Source organism: Platalea leucorodia (genome assembly GCF_965183815.1).
Source record: "Platalea leucorodia genome assembly, chromosome: 7".
NCBI lineage: Eukaryota > Metazoa > Chordata > Aves > Pelecaniformes > Threskiornithidae > Platalea > Platalea leucorodia.
This window is the reverse complement of record NC_138829.1, coordinates 57,781,443-57,796,912: the sequence shown is the minus strand read 5'-3', so window position 1 is coordinate 57,796,912 and position 15,470 is coordinate 57,781,443. Positions and strand designations below refer to the sequence as shown.

At 37.3% G+C, this 15,470-nt stretch overlaps 1 protein-coding gene across 1 annotated transcript in view; it reads left to right on the top strand.

The window, feature by feature from the left end:
- Positions 1–15,470, top strand: part of OTOG (otogelin) — a gene marked incomplete at both ends in the record, with an annotated part of 106,748 nt that overhangs the window by 38,244 nt on the left and 53,034 nt on the right. Inside the window, 2 exons of the mRNA XM_082317299.1 lie at positions 193–346; positions 12,252–12,359. Coding sequence (XP_082173425.1) covers positions 193–346; positions 12,252–12,359 — 262 coding nt within the window. The remainder of the gene's footprint in view (positions 1–192; positions 347–12,251; positions 12,360–15,470) is intronic.

The following is a 15,470-nucleotide window of genomic DNA, read 5'->3' as shown; positions in this document are numbered from 1 at the left end:
AGTATTTTGTATGAGATTTATAAGGGTTCGATGAAGTTATGCTCAGGATAGACAGGCAATTGGATGTTATCGGTGTTACTAGATGTTACACTTTTGTTATTTATTTTCAGTCTAAATCTATTGCACACCTTTGTGGAATACAGAATTTCAGGTGTGAAAACTAATGTGTTTGTCAATTTTTTTTTCCCCCAGCACACAGCTGCCCAGTTGGACAGATTTATATTAACTGCAGTAATCCACAAGTTGATCCTGAACTCAGCAGAGAGAGAACTTGTGAGAATCAGCTGCTAAACCTCACTTTCTCAGCACACCTTCCTTGTGTTTCAGGTTGTGTCTGCCCACCAGGGTGAGTACAGACAGACTTGCATCTTTTGGTGCAACATAGATGACTACCTTCGATAGCACTGAGTAATTAATTCTGCTGAGGACATACCACATTCCTACTTGGAGAATCTGAGGTGTCAAGGGGTGAGCATTCCACTTGTGGAGGCTTACCACACAACAGTATGGGCTGTTGAAGGCATAAGAAATGGTAAACCAAGAGATGGGGGGAGCTGAAGGTCTAATACTTCACAAAAATAAAACCAAAATAACAGGAATATAGAAAGGGTATTGAAATAACTTGATCCAATCCCTGTACTACAGCAGAATCGTGTTTACCTAGACAATTTTTTTTCAGATATCTAACCTCTTATTTGAACATTTCACTCAGGGAGGCATGTTTCTTCATTCCTAGGTATTATTTTCAGTGTTCTCTCCCTCAGAAGGCTATTTTAAGTCTCAGGGATTTATGCTGAAAATGTGCAGATGAGCTGTTGTCATGTTTTAGAATCAAGCCTTGTATTGCTGAGAGATTTTTTGAATATAAAAATAGCAATTATGTGTTTAAGTTAAGTTGGTCTTGGTGGGACTTAGTCTCTTAGGCACATAGCTTAAAGTTTTTGAGTATTGTCACTCTAAAATTACTGTTTATGCCTTGAAAGCCTCTTCAAAATGAAGAGTAAAAGCCAGATCCACAGTCTAACTGGGTTGAAATAGCTCAGTTGAAGTCTCTGGACTCATACTCATTTTGTGTAGATTTTTCTGTGTCGTGGTAAAAGATAGCTACTCAAACTTCTGGTTTTTACCTTAACATTGAGAAGCATGAAATGTCAAGCTGTTCACGTGAAATGGAACCTGTAATTAGTCCAACTCACAATGTGGTACCATGGTGAAAAAGCGCAGTGCTAAGATGGATTTTGAAATTAACTGTAGGCAGACATTTTCAGAGTTGCAAAAGCTCATCATGTTGGACCTGGCTGATAACCTTCAAAGCCAATGGCTACCTTCAGCAGCACTGAATGGCAGGCAACTCAGCAGAGAATAAAAAGTTTATATATGATCTATTTTGCTGTGCATGATCTCTAAGATTGTGAGCTTTTCTATTGCTTCCTGGTGTAAGTTGGTCCTGGAATTTAAGCAATGAAAATGTTTGGGGGTTTTTTGTTTGTTTTTTTGTTTTGGGGTTGGTGGTTGGTTGTTTTTTTTTTTTTTTAATCATTGGAAGGCTCAATGTCAAGTATTGGTGATCCCAAAGCTGTGATAATATGTTTGTATAGTTACAAGAGGCAGAGTTTTATAATTCCCTAGAGACAAAATACAAAATTAAGAAGTTCCATATTTACCGTAACTTCAGCAAACTTAATTCTGTTCTCCTATGGCTGTACACTGCCTGTAGAGATAGTGACACAAACTTTGTTTTTTGAGGGGGGAGAGAGGCTTGTTTGTTTTGTAGGACTTTATCTTCAGGGCTTAAAGTAGAACTAGGAAACAGTGTCACAAGCCTAGGATTTGAACCAGGAATATCAGTCTGTACTGATGAAGTAGAATGGCAAAGTGTTTATTTGTTTCTATGTATTTAATATATAGTGTCAAGTTCTGACTGACAGGGAAGTGCTTCTGCAGTGTTTGAGGGACACTTCCTCGAAAGGCAAGGGAACAAGTTTCCAGGCTCTGCCAGTCCTTTCATGTGAAACGTAACATGGCAGCATCTGGCTTCCGTGATCAGAAACTGCACGATTTGGAATATAAAGTGTAATCCAAGAATCGTGTATTTATTTTAAAATAAATTGAGAATCACTGTAAATGCTGTTCAGTTCTTTCCATTATAGAGTTACTTGCAAGCTAGTCAAATCTGATATCTTTTAAATATTTGGCTCTGGTGCTGCTATACTGCATATATATTTATGTTTTTATTTGAGATTGCTTTAAGAAGAATTAAGATGATCCTGAAGGCATGTGTTTTTAAGTGTGCTTTTGGAAACACAAGAGACTTCTGCGATGTATTAACTATGCAGGTTTTCTATTTAGACAATGAATCTTAATATGTTAGTTATTTTAATAATAGTTGCTTTTGGATAGAAACTGTTGGATCTGAACAGCCCTAATGTTTTAAGTCAGTCACTGAAATCACACTCCAATGATTCGTACTGCAGATTGACCACATGAGAGTCAGAGCAACACAGTAAGACAAAACCATATTATTGAAAGAGAAAGATGGAACAAATACCATTACCTTCAAACAGTACCTTATCCTGTGTTAGTGACAGTTCAAGTAGTGCAGGATTCAAATGCACTGTGAATTTGTGCAACTTCAAAATCACCTTTCTAGGCAATCAGTTCTTACTGGTGAAATATAAAACTGAGGTGACATTGCCCACTTTACAAGGTTAAAACAGCCATGAAATTTCTTTGATCTTAACATTAGTTCTTTACCTGAAATTATTAGTGTCATTCCTTTATTCATGCTTTTGTTCCTGTTTGAGATCTTGCATCAGTTTAGCTTGATTCATTACCTGTAAGCTAAGCTGATTTAAGCAGTAATGAAATCAGTTTAACATGTTGGATTATTTTTGGTTGGTTTAGGTAAACTGATGAAAAAAAACTTGGTGTAAAAAAGTGAGTATGTCACAGTTAAACTGGTATAGGAAGCTACATTTTTTTCAGGAGGAAGAATCTTTCCAATCTGTTTAGTTGGATGATTATTCTTCAATGATACTGTGAAAGATATTTAACACAGAAAGAGAATGAAAGAACCTGCTTTCACAGAAAGTGGTGTTAAGATTTCAAGAGGGCAATATTTTTATTTTGCAGTCTATTTTTCTAGTATCCGGAGAGTCCAAAACAGTATTTCAAATACTTCACTATTTCTAGCATTCATTCTTTGTTGTGCTTAGAGTACATTCTAGTGGAACTTGCATGAAATAGAAATTAAATACAAAATGAGGAAATCATAGTGAAAAGTAGCAGCTGTCTCTGAGTATGATTCATTTGACCTCCTTTTTTGTCTGCAGTGAGTAAATCAGATGCAAGTAACTATGCTGTAAATATTTAAATTTACAGGCGATCGTTCCCATCCTATGGGTTACAGTTCTTACAGTATAAAAATTATGATCATATTCTTTCCCTCTGTTTTAGAAGTGATTGAGGTAGAACACTAGTTCTCCTGGAACACATGTTCTAATGTTGTTCCACCCTGCTTTGCTGACATATTTAGTGATTTTTAAGATTTTATTTGTGGTTTTTTTCTTACTGTTTTTTCATCTGCCACTGTTTAAATGGCAACTTTCTATATTTCCATGCTGCATTCCAGAAAAATAAGTAGTATTCTGTTTACGACACAGTTGGTAATTTTTCAAGTTTGATCTTTAAATTACATTTTCTGCTTCTGGGTTGCTATGATTCAGATTATTTTTCCCTCTTTAACTATACCAAATGTGTGTGTTGACACAGTCTTTAATCAGACTGCGGAAGAAACAAAGAGAAAAGACAGAGAAAGAAAAAGAGAAAAAAACAGTAGTATATTCTTATATTTCTGCATACTATGTGACATGTTTACCACAAATGGACATATGCTGGTTTGTGCCTGTTCTATTCCATTAGTTTTCCATGGTCTCCAGTCAGACCGGTAATGATCTCTGAAACAGCCAGCTTCTGTTCGGTGTTCCTTATAGCCTGCTCTTACTGTTGCTGTAAAGGAAAAACAGTCACTTTCCTGACTTGTGTTTTCTCACTTCCCCCACTGATGTTATTTTACCCTTGACTGCAGCATGAGTTGGATTTGGCTGTTCTATCCTTTTATATAGTGTACAGTATAAAAAATCTGTACTGTATATACAATGTAAATAGTTTTTCAAACTGACAGTTGAGGGTTAGCTGGACTTTAGTGGCTGCTTGGTACTGTGTTGTGTGGGTGTATGTCTTGCAATTTATTAACCACATCACTGCAGCAGAGAGGCCACAATCGTGTTGCATATGTAATTATTTTGCCTAGTTCAGCAAAATTTTAGAGCAGCTTCACTGCTACTCTTGTGTGATCCAGTAGTAGTGATGCAGGATTCGTGTAATCCTTGGGGCTGCAGGAACAAACCAAACTCCATGCTGCAGTGCCAAGGATCCCTGGAAGGGATTTGCAGATGTTTCATGTGCATTGTCCTAGGAGGCACACAGAAATGAAAAAGAACTGAAAATTTAACACAGGATTTATTGTTAAAGGATTACCTCACAATGCTTTTGAAATATTGATTAATTGAGCTGAGAGATAAATGTGTCAATTTTGCAGGCTTATCTGTGTCGTGGATCATGATATAGAACATGCAGGCTCTACGGGATGTAATGAATCCCATGCCTTTTTAAAAGCTGTTTTCCCCACTCTCTTAATAGAGGGCCACTCAGAATAACCAGAGGTCAATTTTTTTTCTTTATATAAAAATATTAGAAATTACAGATTTTATAACACTGAGTAACGTGAATGACCCTGCCTCATCATGGAGCAGTGGAGTTGTCAGGATGCATGAACTAAACACTATTAGTTCAGTCCAGCTAAGCCGCACACCCTGAATTCAACCAGTGATGTCTGATACCTGTGCTAATCCTATTTTTATCAATTTTGTTTTTTTCTGATGGATTTATTTTAAGTATAGCAGGTTCTAATAGCAGTTTGGGGTTTAAAGAAAGGACAAATGTATCTGTATGGTTATAAGGTGAAGACTGAAGTTGGGCAGGTAGTTTCTGCTCCTTGCTTCCTGAGCTCAGTTGATGCTTTGAAATAAGCAACAAAAAATGTTAATACAATGAAGAATGGATTAAAACTTGTCAAGTTGAGTATATATCATTAAAAAAGAAAAAAAAAAAAAGAGTAGGTATTAACAGATTTTTTTTTTTGTAAAGGGAATTTTCTTCCTTATGTGAGCTTTTAAAAAGTATTTATATTTAAGTAAGTGCATCTTTTTAAATGTCTCTACTAGAAGAGAAAACCGAGTGCTAGGGGTACACCTGCTGTATGTTGGTTTTATCCATTCATTGTCAAGCACCTCCTTTGTGAAAAGCTACCACAAGAAAAGCACTGTCATCTTTTTGAAGACAGATGCTTTTATTTGGACTGACTTGGTTGAATTGTTTACTATACATTAGTATTTACTTTAGATCGTGTTACCCATTCATATTTCCATTAACTGAAATATTTAATAATTTCTATGTATATTATACATTAATTCCATCTTGCTGTAAAAACCAAGAGGCCCTCCAGCCCCTAAATATGAATAATAAATACAAATTCTGAGGGTTATGTCACTAGCTTGCAATACATATTGCCCCAAATGCAGATAGTAATTATTTCTGCTACTTCTGTTACTACCTCAGTGTTACCTATTAGATCTTCCACACTTTTTTTTCCTTTTTATGTTTTTGTCCCCTCTATAAGCTATGTTAATTGAAGCACCCACCCCACCCCCCCAAAACAAAATAAAACCAACAAAAAGCTGAGATCTCATTTCACCAACTTCACAGCCATGGATTTCTATAGACATGGCTCGTGGTTGACACTTCACAGAATGGAAAAAGTTGACTGGGACTTTAATTTTCTTGGTACCAAAGTATACACGTTTTTTTTTCCCAGATTCCAAACACTTCAATGTTGGCATGCTGAGTTATAGTCATTAAGACATCATGGACATTTGTGGGACTGGGTTTTGATGCTAGTGTTCCAATATCCACCCCAGTTTCTCTTGAACGAGTGTTGTGGAGTTATGTGTCCTTTCCAGGCTGGATGCAATGTTCTCTAGTGTGGTAGGACAGGACTCCACCTCTGCAGACAACCGTTATCATCTGTGACAGAGAATGCTTTCTTTTGTGCTGACCCTGTATTCTACTAAATTTGGGCCAGTTTACCCTAATAAGAGTTTTTAGGTCTGTTTCTTTTTTTACCACTTACTGCTCGTATAAAATAGAGCTATGAGAAGATAGTAAACGGAAAGCTGTAGTATCCTGTAATTGTAATGAAGTTTTGTAACTAAAAGGAATATCGTGCCAGGTTTTTCCTCCAAAAATTTCTAAATTATCACTGTATTTCTGAAGTGGTGTACTGCATCAAATGACATGTAAGGAGCTTAAACACATTCTTGAAACACTTTCTTAAAAAAGAAAACTCATCACTTTCTAATTGGCACAAAGAAAACAATGAATTTTGTCATCTTATAAATATGTCTATGGACAAACAAACCTAATAATGGGGGAAGCATGTAATTCGGTTTCAAATATTTTTAGAAAACTAACTTTTATTAGAAGTAATTACATCAACTTTGCCATATCTTAAAATATGTCTCCTTACATGAATTCAAAGTCCTGTCCTTTTGGTATATGTTAATATCCTTTTTCGAAAGACCTACTGCTCCTCCGTTTAAGTAAAGCTCAGAATTTATTATTAGCATGAAAATAAAAGTAGCATTCTGTTCAAACCTCTCTTCTGGATGGCCCTGCCACTGCTATCGTGCGAAATATTTTTAATCTTTTGCTTTTTCTGCTTTAGGCAGCGTTTTGGAGAGGTCAGTCAGGAAGATTTAATGTGTTCCAGGTAAATAAGGATAACCGTCCATGGGGATACCATCGTGGCTGTTCACTCTACTGTTTCCTCAGGAAAATACAATTCTGTTACAAAGACTGCATTAACATTCCTGTATTTGGGTGCTTCAGGAACTGATATTTGTCAACACTGGGTTTTATGCTGATTTCTATTTCTGATGGCTATAGAATTACACCATGGTAAAGGTTTTGGATTGGAGTTCATTTCCGAAGGTTAAATGTACCTCCATTGCAGTGCCATAACAAGGCAACCCAGTTCTTTTCCATCCTCTTCTGATCTGCAGACTTGCTACTCTTTGATATATTTCAGTGCTCCTCATTTCCTCTTGCAATACTTGAAAACCCTCTTGGTTTTCTACTTTCTAGTTTACACTAGCTGCAAACAAATCTCCCCCCGCCCTGTACTTGGATTCAATTCACAGTAAAACTTCATCAGTATCATTCAGATTCTTGAGCACTTTTTCATGTTACCTTCTGTTTTTCCACTTGTTTTTAAGAAGAGAATAATGGAACTTTCTGTCATTTGGTTTGAAAGGAAGGCTTCTGTTACATTTGCAGTTAATTTCTGAAAATGCATTCTTGTAATAAAAAGAGTATCTATTTAAACTTGTTCATTAAATTAGGAAAAATTGCATACTAAAATACCATTATTGTAGTTATGGAGTATTTAACTTGGGCATTTCTTTGAGAGGAGTTGAGGATCTTGAATCAGTCAAGCCATCTTTTTTGGTTTTGTTTTGCTTACTTTTTAACCTCCACTACAATTCAAGCAGGTACTTGATCTGACTGTAAAAAAACCTGGTGATGCTATTTACTGGCAACGATGAGTAAGTCAAGTAAGGTTGAATCATCTTCCGTGGTGAAAACTGCTTCAGCTATAAATCTGTTAGTTGTCTGGCATATAGATTATCATCATCTTCTACTGCAGATTAAGAATTCAGAGACCAGGAATATACTTTGACAGGTATCTGCAAGAACACATTCATTCCCCGAAAGCATAATTAATAAAAAGACCAGATGTTCATCCCTACAAAGCGTACAATTCTTTTCAGAAGAACCAGTGATCATAGATCAGGGACAGCTAATATTATCCTCTTGACCATTCGCAAATGTCAATTGTTTTGGTATCTCACTTTCCCATGGAGTCCTGCCTTACATGATTTTTAGCACTGAATTGCACCCACAGTATTCTTGAAGAAAATGGTACTATTTGAGGACACACAGGTTTTAATCCAGTGTGCTTAATTAAAAATACTTGAACTTTGAAAAAAAAAAATTGAGTCATAGCCCTGAAGTAACATTGGTAGATACGAGGTACAGCTCAGATGACACAGAAAGGTATCAATCATCACACCAATGCAGTGACAGTCCAGGCATTTCTTACTTGTGAAATAGGCTGCAACAGAGTACAAACCTCAGCCTTCCTTTCCCTCAGTCTTGCCTTGGGATATGTGCTACTTGATGACGAGGCAGTGAGTACCGCTGCTTTGTGCAGCTGTGAGAGCTGCAGGTGCTCTCTGAGATGACCCCGACCTTATAGCCCTGATGGGACTGTGAGCAGGGTGGGCGAGGCCCCTGTTTCCAACCCTCTTTTTTTTTTTTTTTTTTTCCCTCTGACAGTCTTCAGTCCCTGCCTCCTTCTTGTGTTCCTTCCCTACAACACAAACTAAAAAAAAAAAAAAAAAAGCCCCCAAACATCTATGGGGGGGGGGGGGAAGTGTTAATAAAAGTGTTTCAGTCACTTTGCTTAATTCCTATAGTGCTTTTCTACTTAAAATGAGAGATGTCAGGACACAGTCCCTCTCTTGCTTTGCTCTAATGTTGCAGCAAAACCTGTGCCTGGGTTTTATGCAGCTCTGAGTATTATACTAGTGACTTGTGAGATAATTTTGTTATCTTCTGTCCACACCAATCAGTAGAAGATTTGTAGAGGCAGGAGCTTCTTTGTACTCAAGGAGACTTCGGAGGAAGTACAGGCAATGGATGAGCCAAAATTTTCAGAGGCCTCTGTGGAAAAGGTTGCAGAATGTGGGAATCTAGATGAATCCCCTCATTCTACTTCTCGCTCGTGTTTTTCTTACTCTCACCTGCCTTTGGTCTTTAAGCTGCTACTACTGTTTCTGTGAATTTTCTTTTTTTAGGGCCCATTCTGCTTAGCACCAGTAGGATGCTGATGGTAGAACTGAATGCAAGGGGGTTTCCCAATACAGCGTGGAACTGTAGAAGTGCAGGGGTCTGACTGTATCTCAGCTGAAGTGTCAAAATCAGTTGTTACCCAGAAGGATGCAGCAAGGATACTAAAAACCCTTCAAGCATTCTGCAGGCCTAGTGCTTAGCATATTTACTTAATATTTATTTATAATAAACTAGGAGCGGGGGAAGAAGAGGTAGACTGTAAAGAGCTGCCCAAACAAGTAAGAAAATACTCGGCAGTAATATATTAACTCTCCCTGTCTAGACAGTAAGTGAACTACAATGAAGCCATTAGGTGCTACAGTAATATTATCAACATTTTCTGTTTCTGAAAATATTTATTTATCCTGTTTTCTGATTAGGGGGGTCATGGGTGGTGGTGGAATTCTGGTATTAGAAATGTCACCTGCTGCTTATTTAATTCTTTTTACATCCCTTAAACTCTATTACAGACCTTTGTAGAAAGATTTGTGAAACCCTCAGCAGATTTATCGTTGAGGCAAGTGTTCACGGCTGCATAAATCAGTTGGCGGTATGCTGTTGCCCGAGGGAGGGGAAGGAGTCATGCCTGTTGAAAACTGTTCTGGCAGAGGCTGCAAGAGAGTTATTTTTTTTTAGTGTTCTGGTCCAGATTTGTGGGCTTTGCAGAAGTGAAGAAGTGTTTGTTGACTCGCAGGAGAAACATTGTTTCTAATGATGCCTTTACCGAGGCTATTTACGTATTTGTTTGTATGCGAATAAACAAAGCCATAGACAATAATGAGATAATAACAAAACTGAATGTTCAGCATGGTGAAGTGCAATAGTTATTGTTGTATCTTTGCAGTTCATTGTAGGCTGGACAGTAAGTATAGGCGTCAAAAAAAATGTCTGATACTTCAAAGGGGAGCTGTGCGAGGCCTCTCTGTTGAGTATTTGTGGTGAATTCTTAGATCATTGAAATCTATCCATTTGCTTGGCTTTACAAGAAAGCAAGCTGTTATCACTTGTTTTAGCCAGGGTATTAACATGAAGAAAAAACTGCATTTAGTGTTACCTTGTCAGTGTGATGCTCTTTGTGTCTAAATGTGCCCTGTTCAGTTCTGAGCAGCCTTAAACCAGTGGGAATTTCAATCTCTCAGTTGATTGTCTTTGAGTGACATGGTACTTGAAATAAGTATGGATTACAAAGAACACTTCACAAACTCTGGGGGAAAATTACAGTTTTTCAGTTTAATGGGGGAGGGGGTTTTATGATGTCTGCACGTTCCCATTAAGAAGACCTACAGAGCTGTAAATTTCTATCTGATAAATAACACATTGAAGAAGAGTCTAAGTTAGAGTACACAAATTACTAGTTCATTACTATGAGAAAATAAGATGTTCCATGATAAATACAATGATGAAATCTTTCCTTTTGGATACCAGGGAAACAAAAGTGTCATCACCCTATTTGTCATGGATGTGCCTCACACCTGCGATCTCTTGTCCGTGGTGCAGTGTCTTGCCCAAATCACAGTGCCAAACATCAGAAACGCCAAATCTGTTTTCTTCAGAAAACTGTTAAGAACGCAGGAAAACCTGTATAAAATTTTCATTACTACAGAGAGGTATTGGAATTCTAAACAAACTTCTCTTGAAAAAAAAAATAAAAGCTTATCAGCCCAACAGCACCGTTTTAAGAGAGTGTTTATTTCACAATACAAATAGATATCAAAACTTAGTATTTAGAAACAAGGATAATTGTAGATTGTATGGTGCCTGTAAAAAAATCCTTTTACTATGTTACTAGCATGTTAGTTGCTCCAGCTTCTTATGTTGTATCGAACAGGATCCTATATAAGAACGGATAGAGAACCCAAAACAAGTTGGAGCTACAGCACTTAGAATGAAAGACACTGCTGTAGCTTATCAAGAGTTTACACTTCACAATTTTCATTTGGCAGATTGATTTGTCATTGAAGGTGTTCCTCTATCTGTTATTGGACCTTTAGGTCCTATACTGCTATCTGTTTGCCTATTCAGTAGCATTACAATATTTTTTAAAAACAAATCTGTCTTTGGAAGAAATACAACTTTCTTGGGCTCAGTGAAAAGAGAGCTTTTTAAATAAATTCATTCAATATTTCTGGGGTATTTCCTGAGATTTATTTGTAGAATCTGATTGAGATCTCTCTTTATCTAACTCTCATATTTCAGTTTTTCTGGATATTATTAAAAACCACAAATGTTTTACTTTAAAATTTAGACTAGTTGCTTTATTTTGTCTTGCCGGGCAAGAATTCCTCTAGTCTTTCTCTGCTAATGGAATATTTTTCACAATTTTTTTGCATTTTCAGTTTTTATCTGTTACTCTAGGAGTTGTGATTATAGGCACAAATTTATAGCATTAGTCTTGAACTGTAAATAGCTATGCATATGGTTATCTGTGTTATCATGAAAATCTTCTTTGAAGGCTGTGAGGATATTTTTGCCAGTAAAGTAAAGTATGTTTCTGATTGCTTGAATGAAGGTGCCAGTCATACAGAAATATGTACTCGATTAATTTTGTGCAAACAGGATAGCTCTTGGTATTGATTATATTATTCACAGAGCAAGAGGTGTAACTACAGCTATAGCAAAACTATGCAGCAAATGAAAGCTTTAAATTGGGTGAAGAAAAGAGGAGAACAAGAAGAAATCCTCATTTAAAAATTCTTAGAGTAAATGAGCTACTGATTTTTCATAGTGAGAGCACATACCACTAGAGCAAAGGAGCATGATGGTTCTTGCATGTCTTGGAAGATCTCTTGGCTTTAGTTAAATATAAGCTAATTGGCTGAGTTACAAGAAATTTGGTGACATTTAGAGGAGGTCTGGAAAATCTTAGTTTCCCTGACCTTAAAATTTGTACGTTAATGAATAAGTTTTCACAGGGTTAGTGGTTGAAGGGCTAGTACCCAAAGTGCTAGCAGTTACTAAAGACAAAATATTTGGGTACCTGTGAAAGGAAATTACCAAATTACTCATATGTAATTATTAATAAAATTGTGCCTTTTCAGTTTCAGATTTTAAATATTATTTGCTTTTCAATAATAATAATAATAATGCTAATAATTTAAAAGTTTAGGAAGATATTTTTGTGTATAGATACCAGGTGTACTTCTGCTGAATATATATTTTTTTTGTTCTTTTTTTGATAGTCTTGTTAAACATGGGGATGTGTGCTTGGAAGCAGATGAATGTCCATGTTTATGGAAAGGAAAGGAATACTTTCCAGGTGACAAAGTCATTTCTTCTTGCCATACATGGTAAGCAGAGATCTATTTAGGTGATTATTTCATTTTCGTTGTTTATTTATGAGTTGATTATTCCTTCATGTTTTTTAATTGTAAATTTCACACCAGATTCTGGTGAATCATCTACCCTGATTTTGTATTTACGTTTGTTCAAAGAGATACTAAAATGACATTTTTTTAGGGTTTGTTGTTTCAAGGAACTTGTACATAACAAAATAACAGCTATTTGAGAATTTAAAAAAAAAAAAAGCTTGATTTAGAAAAAATCATTGTTTTGATTATCAAGGTAACGAAATTAATATTCTTTGGCCAGTGTTCCTGAAGTACAGGTAAAATCCTTCAAATACTACACCGAGTGACATTTGTTGAAGCTTTTTCGTGTTCATTTTCACATTTAGCATTGAATCTGAGCAGTCTAAGGACCCAAAACATAACCCTGTGGCCATAAGTATACACCCGCTACAACGATAAATTAAGGAGAGTATTGAGCAACATCATGTATAAGCACAGTAACAGATAAATTGGTTGCTAATTTTACGTGTGTGGATAAGATAACTCATGAATCAGTTGGCTTTTAAAGGAAGTGTTCCAATAGACAAGGGTCGATAGAATCACTCAAATACGTGCAGAAACCTATTCCTTTTACTGTCCGGTGTTGTAAATGCAGTACATACCCTATAGCTACGTTACTCCGCGAAGTTTTCTTGAGCACTCTCAGTAGAATGCAGCACACTACCATTTCAATAAGTTTCACGAGAGCAAAGATGTGAAAATATACTACGTCTGCATGATCCTGAAACGAACTTGTTTCCTGATGGTTCCCGCCTGTTTTCTTCTCTGACCACTGTTGAATGTTGCAAGCTGGCACTAAGCAGCACTATTTCTCTTACCAGAGCCTCAGAAAAATTAGCTGTACTGCCAGTCATCAAGATACTATGGTAGTGGTGTAGCCTCCAGCTTCTCAGCAGAGCAGTTCCTTCCTTTTGTCCCCTTCTTTCAGCGTACCAGGAACATTTAACTGGTGTCACCTGGTAAACTGCTGCTCCTGGCCTGCACAGCTCAGTATAGCCTGGTACGGTGAAGGCTTGTCCAGTCAGCACTAATCACTGCCTTGTCTGGATGTCGTTGCCCCCTCCAGCCTTGTGCTGACTGCCTACCTCTGCCTCTCGTCAGGTCCTCAGTATCTGCTCTAGAAGATATTTGTAGCCCTTTGGTCGACTGGTGAAGCGACTTACAAGCCATCTCCACTGGGCAGGCAGGTAAAGCGACCCGGGTTATTCACCCCCTTATTTCCAAAAGCCTCTCCAATTGGACCTGGTGTGGGATTGCTTGCATCAGAAAGAAGTATTATATCCCATTTCGTCTGTATGAGACTTCACCAAAGGCAGCAGCAGTGCAGGCAGAAAGACACTGGATATTTAGCCTTCTCTTTTTTTTTTCCTGAGGCCAGGCTCATTAATTCATGTACAAATCCTTAAGGTTGTCATGGCTTTTCTAGTCTTCCATGTCCAGAAGCAAAGACAGATTAAGTGATGATGGCTTTTTGGCAATCAGTTGCCCACTGACAGATGGGAAGTCTGCAACCAGCTCTGCTTGATACAAACCGTAGAAAGTCTTTGAGACTGCTGTATGTGTATGCAGGGGTGTATTTGATATGTCAAGGGAAATGTGCATTTTTGCTCATGCAAAGCATGAGAATACTCCTGTGCAAACAAACCCACTTAGGCACTCGTAGCAGTTACAATGACTTCAGCGTTATTTAGTGCACAGAAATAGTGTGTGTTGATACTAAATACCATCTTATTCATATTTGATGTAGTATTAGCAACATAACTATTAATCTGATTTGTCTATTGAACAGTAAAATGGCAAATAAAATAATTTCTTAAATTGGCAAAACTACCAGTGTGGAGTGTCAGGAACTTTCAGCCCAAGCTCTGGGGTCTGGCTGAACCGTGGTTCTAAGTTTCCCAAGTTTGGTTTTCCGTGTAACTGCCTGATATTGTTTACATGTGCTGGCGAGATTAAATGCAAAAGGTTATTACACTAATTGAAGGTATCAGAGCAGCGTTTTTGTGCTGTGCTGTGCTGTGCTGCAAGGTAAGATGGGTGGTGCAATTAGCTATGCTGGTTTGCTGTCATACATTGAGACCATTGAGCAAATGCTGGCTAGTCTCCTGTGGGCTGCTGAACTGGGCCTTCTGTGTTCTTAAACAAATACTTCTTGGAAATACTTCTTTTAAAAAGCTAGTCAAAGTTTGGAAGATGCTAGTAGCTCTGCTTTTCCAACTAGGACTTTCTAGATTCTGTTAAGTAAATGTTAGCTTACTTAGCATGAAACGTGACTGGTGCAGAGGACTTTGAAGACATCGTGTACCTCTTAAGCCCTTCCTTCTGACTGTAATTGTGTTAAGATTCCTGAAAAAGAAAGTATGCGAAGAAGCTCCCTACTTTTTACATGTGAAGAAATGTTTCTGCATGAGCCCTGAACAGATCAGCATGTGGGGGAGGATTTGCGTAGGCCAAGAGTAAAACTAAAACATCATGTCTCAGAGAGAATGAGAAGCAGCACCTATCCTTTCAGTCCATATATAATTTCTTCTATTTGACTCTCTCCATCGGCTTGATTAGGTTCCTGCCTTAGGTACCGCTTTGAGGTGACTGCAGTTAGCTGTTTTGAGTCCTACTGCCATCTACTTGTGTTTTTAGCCACGTGCTTAGTGTATTTTTATATGTTGTTATACAAAACGCAAGCAGTGGGCCAAATCAATGGTGGGATAAGTGGAGTCTTGGAAAATCTGGAAAATGACTCCAGGTTGGTGCAAGTTCCATGGTAAGGGAACAGAAGGAAACATGATGCTACTAGCAATTGGAGCTGCCTAGATTTTCCAGATAATGGCTGCGCTTTTGAAAACAGTGCTGTTCTGACCCTGTCATGTATGATAGCAATATGAACAGAAAAGGAAAAGTTATACTGACAAAAAACTTTATGCTGCTTGGTGCTTCAGTATATGAGATGCCAAACATTAGTGATTTATCAAATACTTTCATAAGTCAGATTAATATTTTAATTGTAAAATGTGAAACATTCATTTAATCAGGAAAGTGAAAATTCAATATTTT